Below are 19,031 nucleotides of genomic sequence, written 5' to 3'. Positions count from 1 at the left end.
TACAGGTTGGACGAACAAAAGAGGAACCTAGAACTATACGATGGTGATCTAACCACCAAGTCAGAGAAAGTCAAACATTGGGATTTAAGGATATTGTGATATCCTTGTATAATCCCTGCACCATTGATTCAGCATACAAAGCTGGAGAGGTCTCATATAAAAACGAGCAAAGGGGATCGCGTCTGATGCTGCAGTCATGAGACCTAAAACTTCCATGCACATAGATACTGAAGGGAATGATTGAGACTGAAGGTTCCGACAAGCTGAAACCAATTTTAATCTTCTCTTGTCTGTTAGAGACAGTCATGGACACTGAATCTTTCAGGAAACCTAAAAAGGTTACCCTTGTCTGAGGAATCAAGGAACTTTTTGGTAAATTGATCCTCCAACCATGTCTTTAAAGAAATAACACTAGTTGATTTGCGTGAGATTCTGCAGAATGTAAAGACTGAGCAAGTACCAAGATATCGTCCAAATAAGGAAACACCGCAATACCCTGTTCTCTGATTACAGAGAGTAGGGCACTGAGAACCTTTGAAAAGATTATTGGAGTTGTCGCTAGGCCAAATGGAAGAGTGACAAATTGGTAATGCTTGTCTAGAAAAGAGAATCTCAGAAACTGAAAAAATTATCTGGATGAATCGGAATATGAAGATATGCATCCTGCAAGTCTATTGTGGATATATAATGTCCTTGCTGAACAAAAGGCAGAATAGTCCTTATAGTCACCATCTTGAAAGTTGGTACTCTTACATAACGATTAAATATTTTTAGATCCAGAACTGGTCTGAATGAATTTTCTTTCTATGGGACAATGAATAGATTTGAATAAAACCCCAGACCCTGTTCCCAAAACGGAACTGGCATGATTAACACTGAAAACTCCAGGTCTGAAACACACTTCAGGAAAGCCTGAGCCTTTACTGGATTTGCTGGGATGCGTGAGAGAAAAAAACTTCGCACAGGAGGTCTTACTCGGAATCGTATTCGATACCCCTGAGAGATAATACTCAGAATCCATTGATTTTGGACAGAATGTGTCCAAACATCCTTGAAAAATCTTAGTCTGCCCCCTGCCAGCTGAGCTGGAATGAGGGCCACACCTTCATGCGGACTTGGGGGCTGGCTTTGGTTTCTTAAATGGCTTGGATTTATTCCAATTTGAAGAAGGTTTCCAATTTGAAACATATTCATTGGGGGAAGGATTAGGTTTCTGTTCCTTATTTTGTTGAAAGGAACGAAAATGGTTAGAAGCTTTAGATTTACCTTTAGGTCTTTTATCCTGAGGCAAAAAAACTCCCTTCCCCCCAGTGACAGTTGAAATAATCGAATCCAACTGAGAACCAAATAACTTATTACCGTGGAAAGAAAGAGATAGCAATCTAGACATAGAAGCCATGTCAGCATTCCAAGATTTAAGCCACAAAGCTTTTCTAGCTAAAATAGCTAAAGACATATATTAAACATCAAGTTTGATTATATCAAAAATGGCATCACAAATAAAATGGATTAGCATGTTGAAGCAAGTGAACCATGCTAGACAAATAAGAATCCATTTCTTGTTGCACTAAATTTTCCAAACAAAAAGTTGATACAGCTGCAACATCAGCCAAAGAAATTGCAGACCAGAGAAGATGCCCAGAATATAAATAGGCTTTCCTTAGATAAGATTCAAGTTTCCTATCTAAAAGGATCTTTAAAAGAAGTAGTATCCTCCATAGGAATAGTAGTACGTTTAGCAAGAGTAGAGATAGCCCCATTAACTTTGGGGATCTTTTCCCAAAACTCCAATGTAACTGCTGGCAAAGGATACAATTTTTTAAACCTTGAAGAAGGAATAAAAGTACCACCAGGCCTATTCCATTCCTTAGAAATCATATCAGAAATAGCATCAGGAAGTGGAAAAACCTCTGGAATAACCACAGAAGGTTTATAAACAGAATTTAAACGTTTACTAGTTTTAATATCAAGAGGACTAGTTTCCTCAATATCCAATGTAATCAACACTTCTTTTAACAAAGAACGAATGTACTCCATTTTAAATAAATAAGTAGATTTGTCAGTGTCAATATCTGAGGAAGGATCTTCTGAATCAGATAGATCCTCATCAGAGAAGGATAATTCAGTATGTTGTCGGTCATTTGAAATTTCATAAACTTTATGAGAAGTTTTAAAAGACCTTTTACGTTTATTAGAAAGCGGGATGGCAGACAAAGCCTTCTGAATAGAATCAGCAATAAAATCTTTTAAATTCAAAGGTATATCTTGTACATTAGATGTTGAAGGAACAACAACAGGCAATGCACTATTACTGATGGACACATTCTCTGCATGCAAAAGCTTATCATGACAACTATTACAAACCACAGCTGGAGAAACAATCTCCACAAGTTTACAACAAATGTACTTAGCTTTGGTAGAACTGTTATCAGTCAGCAGGGTTCCAACATTGATTTCTGAGACAGGATCAGATTGAGACATCTTGCAAATGTAAGAGAAAAAAAAACAACATATAAAGCAAAATGATCAATTTCCTTATATGGCAGTTTCAGGAATGGGAAAATAATGCAAACAACATAGCCATCTGATAGAGAAAAAAGGCAAGAGGCATATAGGAATGGGGTTTTAAATAATAAAAATAATTGGCGCCAAGTATGACGCACAACACAGACAGAAATTTTTTTGGTGCTAACAACATCCGGAAATGACACACTCGCGTCATCAAAGACGCAACCTTGTGAAAGGACGAATTTGTGTAATCGAACGTAACTTTGCGTCAAAAAAATCTCGCCCCAAAAATGACACAATATACTTTGGCATTTTGCGCCCTCGCGAGCCTAATTTTGCCTGCGAATTAAAAAGAACAGTCAATTGAAAAAACAAATTTTTCCTAAAAAATGCATTTCCCAGATATGAAACAGAGTGTCTTAAGTCATGAAAAACATACTTATCGAAAGAAACCTATCCACAGATAGCAGATAGCCAAACCAATACTGAAATGGTTATCAGTAGAGGTAATGGAATATGAAAGTATATTGTCTATCTGAAAAGGGAGGTAGGAGATGAATCTCTACGACCGATAACAGAGAACCTATGAAATAGATCTCCCGTGAGGAAAACCATTGCATTCAATAGGTGATACTCCCTTCACAGGTCTTAGATTACGGCATCTCGCCGAAACTAGTAGGACCAGCTGTCTCTCTGCTACCGTGCTGGTATTTACTACAATTTTATTTTTCACCAATAAAGTCATTTGAAGTTTTTGAAAATTGGAACTCTTGAATCTCTTTTTTGCTTATTATTCACGGACTACAAGGAGCCCGTTTTCCTTCAAGAGCCCATACAGCCTCATACTCCTCTCTTTGGCTTTCCGTTACACTATCCTGCATCGCCCCAGGAGAGCTGAAGATTCGGAACCCGGCGCTAAGAGCGGATTGGTAGAGACTCACACACCCCTTTGCGGCATGCCCCAATGATGACGTCAGTCGCTTGCAAGATTCAGGTGGCGCTGTAGAGGAAGGCTCGTCTAGTGTATAATCCCGCACAGGAGCTGCGGTTCACCAGGACGACGGAGCCTTTGCCCTGAAAGCTGCTGACACCTCTTGTGCAAGTTTGAGTGAAGCCGTTCATCAGCTATTGTGGGGTGAGTCTAGAGGTTCACATCCTCTGTACCTATTACTGTTACTGACTTACTGCTCACAAGCTCTATTAGTGCTTATAGAAATGGAAATGTGCTCTCTCAGGGGTTAATGCTTTATTTGAATACACAGCTTTTTTGTCACATTGGAGTACCTAACTTCACATTACAAGTTACGGTGATAGTGAACCCTGGGGAAATTGTCTGTGTTTTGTGTCCCTTCACATCCCTCTGACATTCACTGTACTCAGAGGAATCGGGCTTCAAAATGCTGAGAAGCGCATATCAACGTAGAAATCTTAGCACAAACTTATTTCACCACCTCCATAGGAGGCAAAGTTTGTAAAACTGAATTGTGGGTGTGTTGAGGGGTGTATTTATAGGCATTTTGACTTTTGGGAAACTTTGCCCCTCCTGGTAGGATTGTATATACCATACGTCACTGTCACAAATATCTCAGGATTCAGCTGCTAAGGAGTTAACTTTGTGTAGCTTGCACTCAAAACAGTTATTTGTTTTCAAGAAGAATTGTGTTTGTATTTTCTTTGAAGTGCCAGAACCCCCTAAATAGCCACCAAATGTAAGTGTGTATGCATTGGGTCATAAAGTCACTGAAACTCTTAGTCACAGAGATACACAGGATAAAGTTTATGGCTTAAGCTGTCAATAGAATGCCTGATGCAAAACAGGCTCTTCATTACAAAAACTGACCAGGTCACTGACAGGATATTGGTATATTATGTACATATGTGGGTTAAAAGTGTTATAACCTTAACGGCAGGTAAATATGACAACCTATGGCATATTTGATATCAAAACGATTCTCCCAATAAAACTAAAAAGGTTCTAAATATGTAAATATAGAAATTTCTTACCTAGCAGGAATGATAATGGATTGTATAAATTCAGGCAAGAAATTAGTCTATTGAAGGTTGTAAAGACAGGGGGGTTTCTTAGCCCGCCCAGGAGGGTGTGGTTAAGCAACCTGATCTCTAAAAAGTAGGGTTTAAGAATCTTATTTTTTAACAATAAGATTGTCATCCTTACAAGGGGAGCTGCTGTACAGAAGTAAGGAGCCATCTTTTCCATGCCAGCCCCTGGCGCAGATCTTGAAGACTAGGAAAGTATTCAATTCTGTTTTTCTCCTTTTTATTTTAAAATACTGTTTGCGTGTGTAATTTTATTTGTAACAACTTTTTATTAATAATGCATTGTGCATAATATTTTTGGCATAATAAATAATTCCTTTATTAAGTTTGGCCTTTGTCTAATAATTGAACCACGTTACTGAAAGAGACTGGAATATTAGAACTGTATAATTTTAGGTTATTTTCTGCTAAATTGTATTTCTAGAGTTAATGTGTAAAGTCTGGGGTTTTCCTTAAGATTTTCCCTTTAATACATTTTAAGTTGTGGCAGCATTTGAGCTATAGGATTTATAGTTTATTGTGGGTGGCATTGAAAAGGGATTGTTGGGCATTTCTCTTACGTCTAGTACAGATTAAGGGAGTGCGAATTAACTCTTGCACCCACTAAACTGAATCACAAGCTTGCCTGGTGTGGCTAGATTGTGACCTATAGGTGACAGAAAAGGGGGCTGAAAACCCTTTCTGTGCCAAATAAGTGACTGGCGCAGGGTTGGATAACCTTGGTTCGTCACAGTCACTAACTCATGGACTCTTGCCAATTACATGAAAGAAACTGGGTTTAATATCGATTCAAGTATATATAAAGCAACGTGGCTTTATGTGGGCTATACGTTGCTTTTCTTCTTGAAGGAGTTTGCCCGATTGGAAAACAAAATGCATAAAGAATCTTGGGTCCTGGATTAAAGCAGACACTGGTCCTGTGGCACGGGATGGTGTTACATATGAAAAGAAAAACCCATATTTGCAGTTGAATGAACATTTGTATTGTTAAGTAATTTTTTGTGCACGTTGGCTACTTTTATTTAGACTTTTATTTTTTCTTCGACAAGACTGAGAGTCTTGTATTTTCTATCAAGCAGCATATTGATCAAAGATCTTTTACATGGACTGATTAGTTCATATAGATTTACTAGTGCTACATATACTTATAAGCACCAATATTCTGTGTGTTTGATAACATATTGTGATATTCCTTGCTGGGCAAGGTTAAATCATCTAAGTTTCAGTCTTGAAAATTAATTCATTTAAGCAAATTCTAACGTAACACTATGCAAAAGGTAACCAAATAAATGTTAAACGTAAATACAACATTATCTGTAGTAAACGATTAACTGCAACGTAGAGAACAATCCACAAATCATAACGGATTTGGAAATATCTATTTTTTAAATGTAAAATGTAGTTTTAGATTTCTACCAACCTGAACTACATTATATGTATTTTCGTACCTCGACACGTGTGTGAAAGCATCCAACAGCACTGATTCAAACTCTCTGGTGAATTCAGGTCCCTTGCGCTTGCTGTTCTGGATAACATCATTGGCTAGGTACAGGAAGGTTAGTTTCCGGCTTGACTTGGCTGCAGGAACAGAGGAGGACAAGTCAATAATCAGTAGCAGCAAAGATCCATAATAATACAGCTCAGTCATAAACATTTCATTGTCTCTACACACAAATAGCTATTTATCTTTTTTTTTTTTTTTAATTCATTTAAAAAGGGACACTGTACACTAGATTGATCTCTGCATAAATGTTTTGTAGATTATCGATTTATATAGCCCATTTGTGTAACAATATATAGATTTGATTTTTTTGGTAATAACATTGTGCTGATTTTCAGACTCCTATCCAAGCCCTAAAATATCAGATGTTGACCCAGGTCTACAGAGTCCTGCTGCTCTTGTGTGTGTAATCTGTCTTTTCATATGCAGGGAAGGGGGGGGGGATTGGGGGGGTTCTGCTTCCCTTTCACTGGGTGTCCCAGACTAACCCCATGAACAGTGCTAAACTTGGAGTTTCTAAATACGTTTTTATACTGGATTTTTACATCAGTATCGGTGCATATTCTTCTTTATAGTAGTGTCTATTACATGCAGTCATATGCAAATTGATGTACACTGTCCCTTTAAGTTTATAAAAGAAAACCATAAAAGAAAACCATAAAAATTATTGCATAGCCAATCAGTACATATACGCAAGTATTCCCCCATGCCTTCCAATAGAAGTAGTTTACATCACTACCAATGCACCAGAGAAGTCAGGGTCAGATATGCAAATTATATATACACACACAATACCGCACAGTTATTGCTTCCATACTGTGTATGACCACAGAGTTTCCTTACAGTGTAAGTGAAGCAAAGAAGAAACCACTTCTGGACTGCTGTTTCAAGTTTATTAACTCTCATCAGCAAAAGATAAGTTTGTTTTACTGCTTAGTGAAGCTTTTTTCCAGACAAAAAGCAATATTCATTCCAGGCAATAAGAAATAAGGTTTTGTTTTTTCTGCACTTACCCCATAAGGAGATTCTGTGGTCAGCAAAAACTGAGATATTAAATATATAATTTGCATATATTACCCAGAGTTCTCAGGTACATTGGCAACAATGTATACCGAATACTTCTATGGGAAGGCAAGCAGGGTTACTTTCCTATATATGCTGATTGGCTATACACGTGTACACTCTTGAGCTTACATTTCTACTTTTCAACAAAGGATAACATGAAAATAAATATATATTTTTTTACAATAGAAGTAAATTAGAAAGTTGTTTAAAATGTTATGTTTTGGGGCGGAGCTGACTGCCGTGCAGAGCAGACACACTATTACAGAGCTCCTCTGTTGAATCGTCTAACTAAACCTTTTTTTGCTTTCAAAAAGTTCTCCTTTTACCCTGAATTGTTCCGGTACACTGCTGGAGGTAATTCTGTACAAATAGTGGGTTACTACGCTCAAACTTTCAACTTTATTTTGCGGACAGACCGGAGCTCTTGGTCACATAGTGAAGACCGCACGCCTATAGCTACCTGGCCTTCCCTGCTCAAGCACACTACACACCCATCACTCCGGAGGGTCGGGGATCCGCTCCGGAGTCTACACTGCTATCAAAAGGTGTGCGGTGTGCTGCGAGGCGCCAAGTACAGACCTGTGGAGATACTTCAAAGGACCAGTTCTGAGTCTCATCTCCGGATCAGAGTGAGTCACATTTCACATTACTATATGCCCCGCACTCACATGATATAGGGCTCTTTAGCCCATCAGTTGCGCCAGCAGCCCTAATAGTGCCTTAGTGACATTTATACAGCCACAACAGGTTACAACGATTTTGGCGCGAATCGCCATTTCTCTTCTATTTTATGCTGCGCAACTGAAAGTAACACAGCGTGGAGCAGCCTAAGTCCCCACGCTGTGATTTTGGAAATATATGCACTCTGAGGGTCAGTATAATTGACTTTAACATATATAACAAGCAATCCTTCTAACTGGTGGACTATAACAAAGGAGTCCTTATAATAATCCCAGCAGTATAAGATAATACTGTGACCATCAGACTGTGCACTTCACAAGGATATCTTTACTTAACGTTAATCACATCTTTATTGCATAGGAGTGGTGCTATTTCGTGTACATCTGGATTTCCCACTGTGTATGTAGACTGTTCACTTTCAGTGCTTAATTTTGTACCACAACTACAGATATTTATGGTGACAAAGAAGATAACACACAGCAACAACTCCTTTATCTATAATTCTGATAGATACTACACTGTGGCACACATGATTTGCTAATTGCACCTCCTAGGGGGGAGAGAGTTCACAGCCCCAGGGCCCTGGTATATCCCCATCACACTTGCCCTCATTTTATTATAAGTGATACAAGTGACTGGCTTGTGCCTTTTAACCTATATCAATGGCACAGCCGAATAAAAGAAAACCTAAGCTAGCTGCAGCCCCTAAAAGGACGGTGGCAGACCACTTCAGCCCTATCTCACCGTCCACTCATGAGGACTCACAGGACAGCTCAACCTCTCCTACATCTATGTCAGATACAGTGACCACCACCCTACGGGCTTTGCAGGATGCGGCCCCAGCAACTGTGACACCCACATTTATTTTAACATCTCTACAATCCTTGCTTGAGGCACATCACTCCTCCTTTCAGACCCAAATCACTGCTTCACTAACAGACCTGAGACGAGATTTAAACTCTGCTTCAGAGCGATTAGATACAGTGGAAAGGAAACAGGAAGATATGGCGGTGGATCAAGCTAACGTTCTTGCCTATGCCCAAAGCCTTGCAGAGCAACTTACTATGCTAGAAAACAAGATGGCGGATGTTGAAGATCGTTCCCGCCGCAACAATCTACGTCTCAGAGGCATTCCCGAAAATGTGGCCCCGGGTGACTTGGTCACTTTTCTATCTGAATTTTTTGGCCATCTTGCACCACCTTCTACTCCAAACGAGGGACTTATTGACAGAGCTCATAGAGCCCTACGTCCTCGCAGTTTAGCGTCAGACAAGCCAAGAGATGTTATTGTGCGGCTGCACTTCTACACATACAAAGAGCGGCTGGTTAGGGCTTCCCTGGCGAAGCCTCTTCTTTCGGATCAATTTAAAGACATCAATATCTTTGCGGATTTGTCTTTTCATACCCTGCAACAGCGGAAATCTTTTGGAGAATTTACTAAATTTTTAAGGGCTCACAATATCAAGTATAGATGGGGACACCCAACTAGACTTTTTGTTCTAAAGGACAATCACCAACATATTGTCACCACACTGGAACAGAGCCAACATCTCCTGAAAATCTGGAACTCTGAGCTATCACAACAGCCCCCAGCTCAAAGTTCGTTAGATCCGTCAGTCCCACAATGGGACCCACTTCCACAAAGACATACCAGCTCCTCTGCTGCCTTAAATCAAGCTCAAGACGAAGAAGATGGCTGACCTAAAGATGGTAAAGTGGGTAATGTGTCTATGCCCATTTTCCCTTTAACATTATACTGAGACTGTAAGCCTTTTTGTTTTCTTGTATTCTAGCTCTAAAAGTATTATATAAAACGGTTAGTGTGAATTCTCCCTTTTTATGTACACCTTTTTTTTTTTTTTTTTATGTTTCGTTTGGTTTATTTGTGACTATTTACTTTATTATGCTATGTACATTTGTTTTGTTTATTCTAAGCTTAGGTCCTGCTTTGTCAAGTATAAGTGTCTTGTCTTATGACATTTCTAATTCACCAAGGACCGATGTTCTATTAACCTTATTCTATGCTATAGACTCTAAGAAGGGAAAGAAGGTAAGGTATTTAAAACATAAAAACTCAATATTGTACCCACACATAGTTATGCTCTTCATGTTGACTATATGTTACCTTTCCACTTGTATGCCATTTATAGAGCTTGTATACATGGCTAGATCTATAACTATATTGCAAGGGGTCAGTAACAGGGTGACTTTTCTCTTCAGAGAATAGAATACTGAGCTCATTGTAGACCAACAATAGATACCCTCTCCGACTCCTACACTCACTCCTAGTACTGAAATTTTAGGCCTCTGATACACCGCTTATTAGACGTGTACACTAGGTAACCTCTAAACGTGGAGTCCTATACTTGCGCTAGTTGAGGTATAGCTTTAGAAAAGAGGAGACTCGTACTACATAATAGGAGCAATATATCAGTTTTATAACTATACTATAGTTGAAATATATAGCCCTGGCCTACTAGATTGTAGTGTGCTTACACAACTTAAGGGATGACTCTACCATTATTATTTCAGGTATACTGACGCAGTATTGTCACTTCTAAAGGGAAAAAGAGAATAAGAATAGAAAAAGAAAACCTAGTGCTTATATAACTATGTTAAGTTGATTTTGTTTATGCTAAGCTACCTAAATGACAGGTGATTACCCTTCAATACTATGTTGAGGTATGGTTCTATTATTCAGCTTAAATGGTGCTTCTGTTCAAGTTATTGTTGTGTATTGATATGTTGCAACCACTGATACTAAATGTGCTGTCTATATTGATGACTGATGTGGTATCATATCGTTATGCCATATGGAAATTTCGCCCATATTGCTTGTATTTACACTATGTCATGTCCTTATTCTTCAACCTGCACAGTAACCTTTTTTCTTAACAATGTTCTGGAGCTGTCCTTCAGCTATCCTTGCCATTTATATAGCCCACACAGATAGCTCCACTTACTTCTACTATGTGATGTAATCCCTGAGGAATCTCAAGGCTATTTACTACTATGCTAAAGTATAATCTTTTTTATCTCCAGGAGTTTAAATGTTGGTTTGGTTTTACCTATTATTGTTATATTGACATTCTGTAACCAGTTAACACAGTTACAATGTTTATTTAATCAATACACTATGTTCTTTCCATGCCATGTTATTTGAATGAGATATCTCTGTGATATACAAACATGCTGAGATGAAACATTACCCAATATCTACCTGTATTTCTAATCCTTACTATAGCACACTTCTACACTCTCTTTTTTTTTTTTTTTTTCTCTCTCTCTTCTCTCCTCCCTTCCCTTCTATGTTTGTCTCTCCCGGGCCCGGGGATCTTGTTCTCTCTCCCCCCCTCCCCTTCTATTTGCTTGTTCTCACATACTAGTTAGTCGACAACAACTTCTGCTCTCTGGTACTTGTTACCGTCCACCCCCATTTAAAGTACTCTGAATTGATTTTCAGAGGCTACATACGCGGTTTATCTTAAATACATACCGCATCTGTCTATCTACACTGTATTGACTACACCATTGGTTTTGGAGATCGTGCTGAGTTTTTTTTTTTTTTTCCTCTCTTCTCCTCCTTCCTCCTTCCCTCCTCCCCACCCCCTCTCCCTTCCCTTCTCACTTCCTAATCCCTCCCTTCCAGTAACCTTTCCCAATACATCGCTACATCTAAAACAGTAGGCGAGATTTTAGGGGAACCATGCCATATAATTGTGTGACCCACAATGCCAGGGGACTTAATTCCCCGACCAAACGCAGTATATTCCTTAGATCTCTGGCTCAGTCCAGAGCTCATCTTGTCTTTATTCAGGAAACCCACTGGGTGAAAGGTGTGAAAATACCTATTCAATCTAAACTATTCCCGGTGATTGAGGCCGCCAGTTTCTCCCAGAAATCTAGAGGGACGGCCATTCTCATTCACAAAGATATCTCCTACGAGAATGTCCTAGTTGATTCGGATCCTCAGGGTAGATATCTGATTCTTATCTGTAAATTGGATGGGGTCACTTATACACTTGCTTCTTATTATGGTCCTAATAAACAACACATCCGATCAGTACGTAAATTCCTTCAGAAATTGGAATCTATACGTCAAGGTCTTCTACTACTAGCTGGAGACTTCAACATTGTCTGGGACCCTCACCTAGATCGTAAATCTGAGGCGACTCGTAGGGTCAATAAGTCCGATACTGAACTCTCCCACAAGTTTCGGAATTTGATATATCAATTTAACCTATTTGATGTCTGGCGCGCTCTCAATGCTTCAGCCCGAGATTACACCTATTTTTCGTCTGTCCACCGCTCATATTCACATATTGATTTTTTCTTTTGTGATCCAGGTCTTTTAGATAGTATAACCCGTTCCTGGATCCCTCAATGTCCATGGTCGGACCACGACCCGGTCCATATTACCTTGCGTTCCCTGGTGGAGCTTCAACGACCTTCAACATGGCGACTATCCTCTCATTTATTTTCCTCTCCAGAGACGGAGGCTTCCATTTTGAAGGACCTCACAGAGTTTCTGCTCTTAAATGATACCCATGAAGTGAATGATTTCACCTTATGGGCCGCTTTGAAGGCGTATATCCGGGGGTCTTTTATAAGAATTGCCGCTGCGCTGAAGAAACGTAAAGGGGAAACCCTTGCAAAACTCTCAGTGAACCTCCGTAACGTGTCGAACGAGCACAAAACCAACCCCACAGTACAGCTCTCTGAGAAATTGGCGGACCTTAAAAGGCAGATAGTCGGGTTGGAAAACGAGAGATCGGCGGAGAGACTCCTGAGATTAAAAGAGGTATATTACCATAAGGGGAACAAGGCCGATAGGTTACTCGCTAATAAGTTGAGACAGAGGACAGCAGCGGCACGTATCCCCATGCTAAAGGTGAGGGGACAAACCGTCACTAAACCTAAAGATATTGGCAAAGCCTTTGCAACTTATTATGCCTCCCTTTATAACCTGAAACAAGATAGTGGACTCCAGCCCCCAACCCAAGATGTCATTGACTCCTTCCTTGCCACCCTAGGGTTCCCCAAGACAAGGAAGATTTTCTACAAAGGCCCATCTCTGCATTAGAAATTAAGACAGCAATTAAATCCCTCAAAGCTTTTAAGTCACCGGGACCGGATGGCTTCTCAGATTTATTCTATAAAAAATTCCAGACAAAACTGATCCCCATTCTAGTGCGTTTCTTTACATTGGCGAGTTCTCAGGGTACCTTCCCGACTGAATTCCTACAGGCTGTGATTATCACTCTCCCGAAACAGGGGAAAGACTTAACACTATGCGAATGTTACAGGCCTATCTCACTATTAAACCTGGACATCAAGCTATATGCCAAAATATTGGCTTCACGCCTGAATACTCTTTTACCCATACTAATCGATCCTGACCAGGTGGGTTTCGTGATGGGACGTCAGGGACCCGACAATACCAGAAGGCTTTTAAATGTCTACTTTGAGGCTCATAGAATGAGTCTGCCCTGTGTCACCCTGTCGTTGGACGCTGAGAAAGCCTTCAACAGGGTGGACTGGGGGTATATGTTTGCTGTGTTGCGAAGGTTTGGACTTCCGGAGTCTTTTATCAAATCTATAACAGCGCTATATTTTAACCCATCGGCAATGATTAAAGGACTTGGATTCTGCTCAGAGCCATTTACAATCACCAATGGTACGAGACAGGGGTGTCCCTTGTCTCCCCTTGTCTTTGTCCTCGTTATGGAACCGTTGGCCGAAGCTATTCGATCATGCTCCCAGATTAGAGGGGTTGAGGTTCATCATACCGAACAGAAAATTGCACTGTTCGCAGATGATGTGACGGTCCTTACGTCTGACCCTCTTGCTTCACTGCCTCATTTGTTTTCTTTACTGGAGAGATTCACCCTGGTCAGCTTTTATAAACTCAATGTTCTTAAAACGGAGGCGTATGCCATGAATATCCCGGAGGATTCCCTTGATATCCTCCGAAAGCAGTATAAATTTCTGTGGTCGACGCTATATATTAAACACTTGGGTGTCTATCTATCTCACCTTATACCAACCATAATTGATCTTAATTTCTCACCATTGTTAAAGGCCATTGAAAAATCTACAGAAACATGGAATGTCCCCTCGCTATCTTGGCTGGGGCGAATAGCCGCGTTTAAAATGAGCCTCCTCCCCAAATTGACGTACCTTTTTCGTTCTCTGACAATCCCGATCCCCAGATCTATAATTCATAAACTTCAACAGCACTGCAATAAGTTCATTTGGCGTAATAAGGCTCCTAGAACTGCTACCCATATCCTGCAACAGCCAATACTGGCGGGAGGGGCAGCGGCCCCCAGTATACTGAGATACCACGAAGCCGCAAGATTATCCCAAGTGACCCAATGGGGCTCAACTTTAGAAAGTAAATGGGCTGCTATTGAACAGGCATCGATTCCAGAAGGATACACTCTGAGAGATCTCATTTGGATCCCCATAAAGTCAAACCTGAAATTTTGGGACAAAATTCATAATCTGCCTGGTATCGCCCCGCACCCATCGCCAATTCACTCCCTTAGAGGATTATTATTGTCACTATCTGATATGCATCCAAACATTTGGGCTAACATGGGCCTGGTTAAGATTGCGGACCTCTATGTTGATGATAAACTGCCCACTCTCCACGTATTCCTTCGAGAGTTTAATCCACCCTCAGTCTTGCATTTCGAATTTTGGAGACTATGCAGTTTCCTCAGATCTTGGGGCTTTGCCAACGACCCATTGAGACCCAAAACTAAATGGGAGGCGAGATGGGTTTCAACACTTCCACCTAAGAGATTACTGTCTATCATATTTAGATATCTTAAACCCCCCGGTTTTTTCTAAATCTCCTCCAATAAGGCAATGGGAATCCTCTTTGGCTCTCACCCATGACCCACAGGTGTGAAGAAATGCAACCCTACTAACCAGGAAAGCCATACATTGTACAACTCTATATGAGTTGTTCCTCAAAGTTCTTTTACAATGGCATATGACTCCTATCCGCCTGTTTAAGATATCATCTGTCAACTCTCCTAAATGCTGGAGAGACTGTGAGGCGTTGGGGACCCCTCAACACATTTGGTGGTCCTGCCCGCAGGTCCAACCCCTTTGGCAGCAAGCCACCAAGTACTGTAACTCTAGGAGTGTTCAAGTATTGCTATCCCCAAGCATGGGTTTATTCCATATACTACCCACGCATCTGACAATGCCACAAAAGTTGTTCTGTATCTACCTATTCCTTGCCATAAAATTGGCAATAGCTCGTAAGTGGCTGCAGCGAACCCCTCCCACCTGGGATCAGGTGGTAGACATACTACGGTATGTGAGGACTATGGAATCTTATGTCTCTCACATACACGGATCGGAGAACCTCCAGATCATGATCTGGTCATATGGTCCGGAATAATTTCTGCTTGCACACCTCACCCTCCCTTTGTCTCTGTACGAATACTCAGGTTATACCCCACATCCCCCTATCTACTTCCCCTATTCCTACTCCCCTCCTTAACATGAAACCCTCTATCCCACACTATCCCCAGAAATAATTTTTTTTTTTTTTTTTTCCTCTCTCTCTCTTGCTTTCTTTCTTTCTTTCAAGGCTCAGCACGGTCTTGAAAAGATCAGTTTAGTATCCTACTCCTATACACACAATGGATACATTATGGTGTTGGTAATGACAGCTCTCTCATGGTCTCACACACTATGTACCTAATGCTATCATACCCGGACTAAGGGACAGTAAATTGTCTTTTTGTATAAGATAGATTGTGATGATCTCCCTCAGATGATCCAGAGGAGACTAGATTAGCCATGGACACTGGTTTACATTGTTTTGCGTATCCCTCTGGAAAGTATTTATAAGGAAAAAATGAAAAATGTAATACATAGAAATTGTGACATTATGCATTGATGTTATTTGTAAAATCTACCATTGTTGATGTTATTGACATTTCTTTGAATAAAAACTATTTAAAAAAAAAAAAAATGTTATGTTTTATCTAAATAGAACATCTCATGAAAGAAAAAAAATTGGGTTTTAAGTCCCTTTAATTCTGTGCACCAGCTAAACGATATGAGACGCTATCCAATTGTTACCAGTAAACAGGATCTACTACCGTGTTAATACTATACATAAACCACACAGATCTGTTGCATAGATATACATCTCTAAGCCATGTTCTGTATCAAGCATAAATTATCTCTGTCCCTCGCTATCAATATTAGTCTCATGCACAAAAAGAACAAGCTGTACAGTGAATTGGTCATAGTAAAAGTCTAAATAAAGCAATACTTACATAATCAAACATCAAATAGTTAACAAGAGCCTGAAAATTCAATAGAACTTGAACTTATGAATTTGTGCAGCAAGGCTATCAGCACGGGAAAGGATCTTTCATGTTGCTATAGCTCCTGCTGAGCCGTGCACTTGCATATAGGCCAGCTCGGGTTTTGATTGGCAGATTGCGAAGGTGCTGAAGTGTGTATGTTTTGTGAGCTAGCACAAGGTCAGTCATCCGTACTTGCTCTGTTATTGGAGCTTTCAACCTATCTTTCAGTGGGCAGTGGAATTACTAAACTTTTATATTATAAATATCTTTAAAAGTGTGCCAAAAAACAAAATATACATATATATACATATATATATATACATATATATATATATATATATATATATATATATATATATATATATATATATATATACAGAATGTGTTTCCATGTACTATATATGACAATGAGAGTAGAACATGACTATAATGTCCCTTTAAACAGGAACTGTAGACAAACATTTGTCATTCAAATAAATGTAACCACTATTAAAATATGTATGCAATGTGTGTATATAAGTAAAGTGAATGTAAATTTTCATGAATGAGTGCCCAGTTATTAAAAATACTATTAAAAACAAGGGCACTTTAATTCATGAACGTTTACATTGAAGCAGATTTGTTAAAATACTTACCTTTTTCTTCTTCCAAGCCGGACCAGTAATCCCCTGCCAGCAAATCCTCTGTACTTACGTCAGCAATGATGAATCTGGCTTCCTCCAATCATGGCTCCCCCCCAGAGCAAACATTTCCTGAGGCCACGCCGTGATTGGAGGAAGCCGGTTTCGTCATTGCTCTGCTAAGTACAGCATGGGAAGCAGACGGGGGCTCGCTGGTCCGGCTTGGAAGAAAAAGCCAAGTATTTTAACAAAACTGCTCCAATGTAAACTTTCATGAATGAAAGTGCCCCTGTTTTTAATAGTATTTTATTTATACATGAAACTCAAAAAATTTCTTTCATGATTCAGATAGAGAATACAATTTTAAACACCTTGGCTAATTATATTTTATTATCCAATTTGCTTAGTACCCTTGGTATCCTTTGTTGAAAAGCATAACTAGTAGGGGTGTGCATCTTCACTGGTCTCACAATTCAATTCCGATTATCCTGTCAACAATTCGATTCCGCAATGCATCACGATTACTGCCAATGATTTTCATGAACTTGTTCTATTCCATATTTTATTTCTTTTTAATATAAATATAAATATATATATATATATATATATATATATATACACACAAACACACACATATACAAACTATATATATTATATATACACCCACACATATAATATATATGCTGCGCACACACACACACATATATATACATATATATATATATATATATATATATTATATTTCAAACAACTGATAAGCTGTACAGTAGTGGTCAATATTCCATAAATCGGGGGAAAGACACAGGAAGGTGGTTATTTCACCCCTCTTCTGTATAGCCAAGACTCTGCTGACCTCGCTGCTTCCTCTCTCTCCCCAGTATGCACTGAGTCTGGAGTTCAAGAATAGCTTTGTCTCCCTAACAACAGCTGCATGCTCAAGGGAGTCTAGCTCCGGGTGTTACACAATCTGCACCACATCAGGACTTGCTGTGCACAATGCACAGATATCTGACACGGAGAGCACTCCAAGTCCAACAGACCTCCCCCTCTCACACACAAATGTTCCGGTCAGGAATTTTTATGACACCTACTGCCGACAGCAGCCTCATGTAAACAGTGAAAGTGCTGGACTTTCTCTGTTTGTTGTATTAATTTATTTTGTAATTTTCCCTATGGGCCTTGCACCTAGGCTTGTCTGGGGTTAACTGCCTGTGACTCTGGAGACAGCACAGCTATAGCACCCAGGGCTGAGCATGTTGCAGGGTCATGGGATGTGTACCTGGTCCAATATGAGAATGCAGTCCCCTTCTGTGTTTTGTATTATATATATATATATATAATTTCTATAATATATTGTATATAATATATATTGTATATAATATATATATATTTTTTTTTTTTTTTTAATATAGATATGAATATATATATATATACACAGGTATATATATATATATATATATATATATATATATATATATATATATTATATTGTATATAATATATATATATATATATATATATTAATAATGCTAGTTTAGACTTAACAGATAAGACATGGAATTTATTTTTCATATTTTGGAAACTTTATCCATGTTCTTAATAAAGCTCTTTATAATCCTGTCTGTAGAATGACGGGCTACACAAGCAAATTGAAGTGCAGTATTATATGCTTATTATAATTGAGGGAGGGTAAAATTGAAGCATATTGTATTTGCTCAGATGAGCAAAATAAATCGGAAGAAACCCGGTACATCAAAAGAAAATTATTTTCGCGAGTTCAACTCATTCATGACTCAGTTGAGGACAGAGGGAGTTGAAGTTTCTTATCTATAACAGTGCGGTGGGAGGAAGAACAGCCAAAGATTAAACAGTGAGTGAGTTTGACGGCTGTGCATAGAGATCAGTGGAGGGCGTGGTGATCTCTTCTCAGAACAGCAGCACTGGCTTGTGAGCAGAGGGAGGGAGACCATTGATTGCTATGTGTGTGCCTGTGTTTTACCCGGCCATCAACCTGAGGGCTTATCGCGGCATACTGAATATCACTGGCTGCTATGTGTGCCTGTGTATTGGTGCTATAGCAGGTACCTACGCTGCCTTAGAAATTGTCAAAAGCTATTTTCTGCATCCTGGACTCATTTGGATGAGCTGCCTAGTTGGACGCAGAACAGAAAAGTGGTGTTGGTCCCGGAGGCGGGGTCAATGATCTCACTGACCCTGAATCGAATCGGATCTGCATCGATGCAGCATCGTTAACCG

At 39.5% G+C, this 19,031-nt stretch overlaps 1 protein-coding gene across 2 annotated transcripts in view; it reads right to left on the bottom strand.

The window, feature by feature from the left end:
• Positions 1-19,031, bottom strand: part of RPRD1B (regulation of nuclear pre-mRNA domain containing 1B) — a 461,056-nt gene that overhangs the window by 400,189 nt on the left and 41,836 nt on the right. For both annotated transcript variants that reach the window (XM_053718581.1, XM_053718505.1), the window contains exon 2: positions 6,015-6,144. In XM_053718581.1, the coding sequence (XP_053574556.1) occupies positions 6,015-6,144 (130 nt within the window). The remainder of the gene's footprint in view (positions 1-6,014; positions 6,145-19,031) is intronic.

The sequence above is a fragment of the Bombina bombina genome, chromosome 1, assembly GCF_027579735.1.
Source record: "Bombina bombina isolate aBomBom1 chromosome 1, aBomBom1.pri, whole genome shotgun sequence".
Lineage (NCBI taxonomy): Eukaryota > Metazoa > Chordata > Amphibia > Anura > Bombinatoridae > Bombina > Bombina bombina.
Note: the sequence above shows the minus strand (reverse complement) of the source record. Positions and strands in the feature narration are given on the sequence as shown.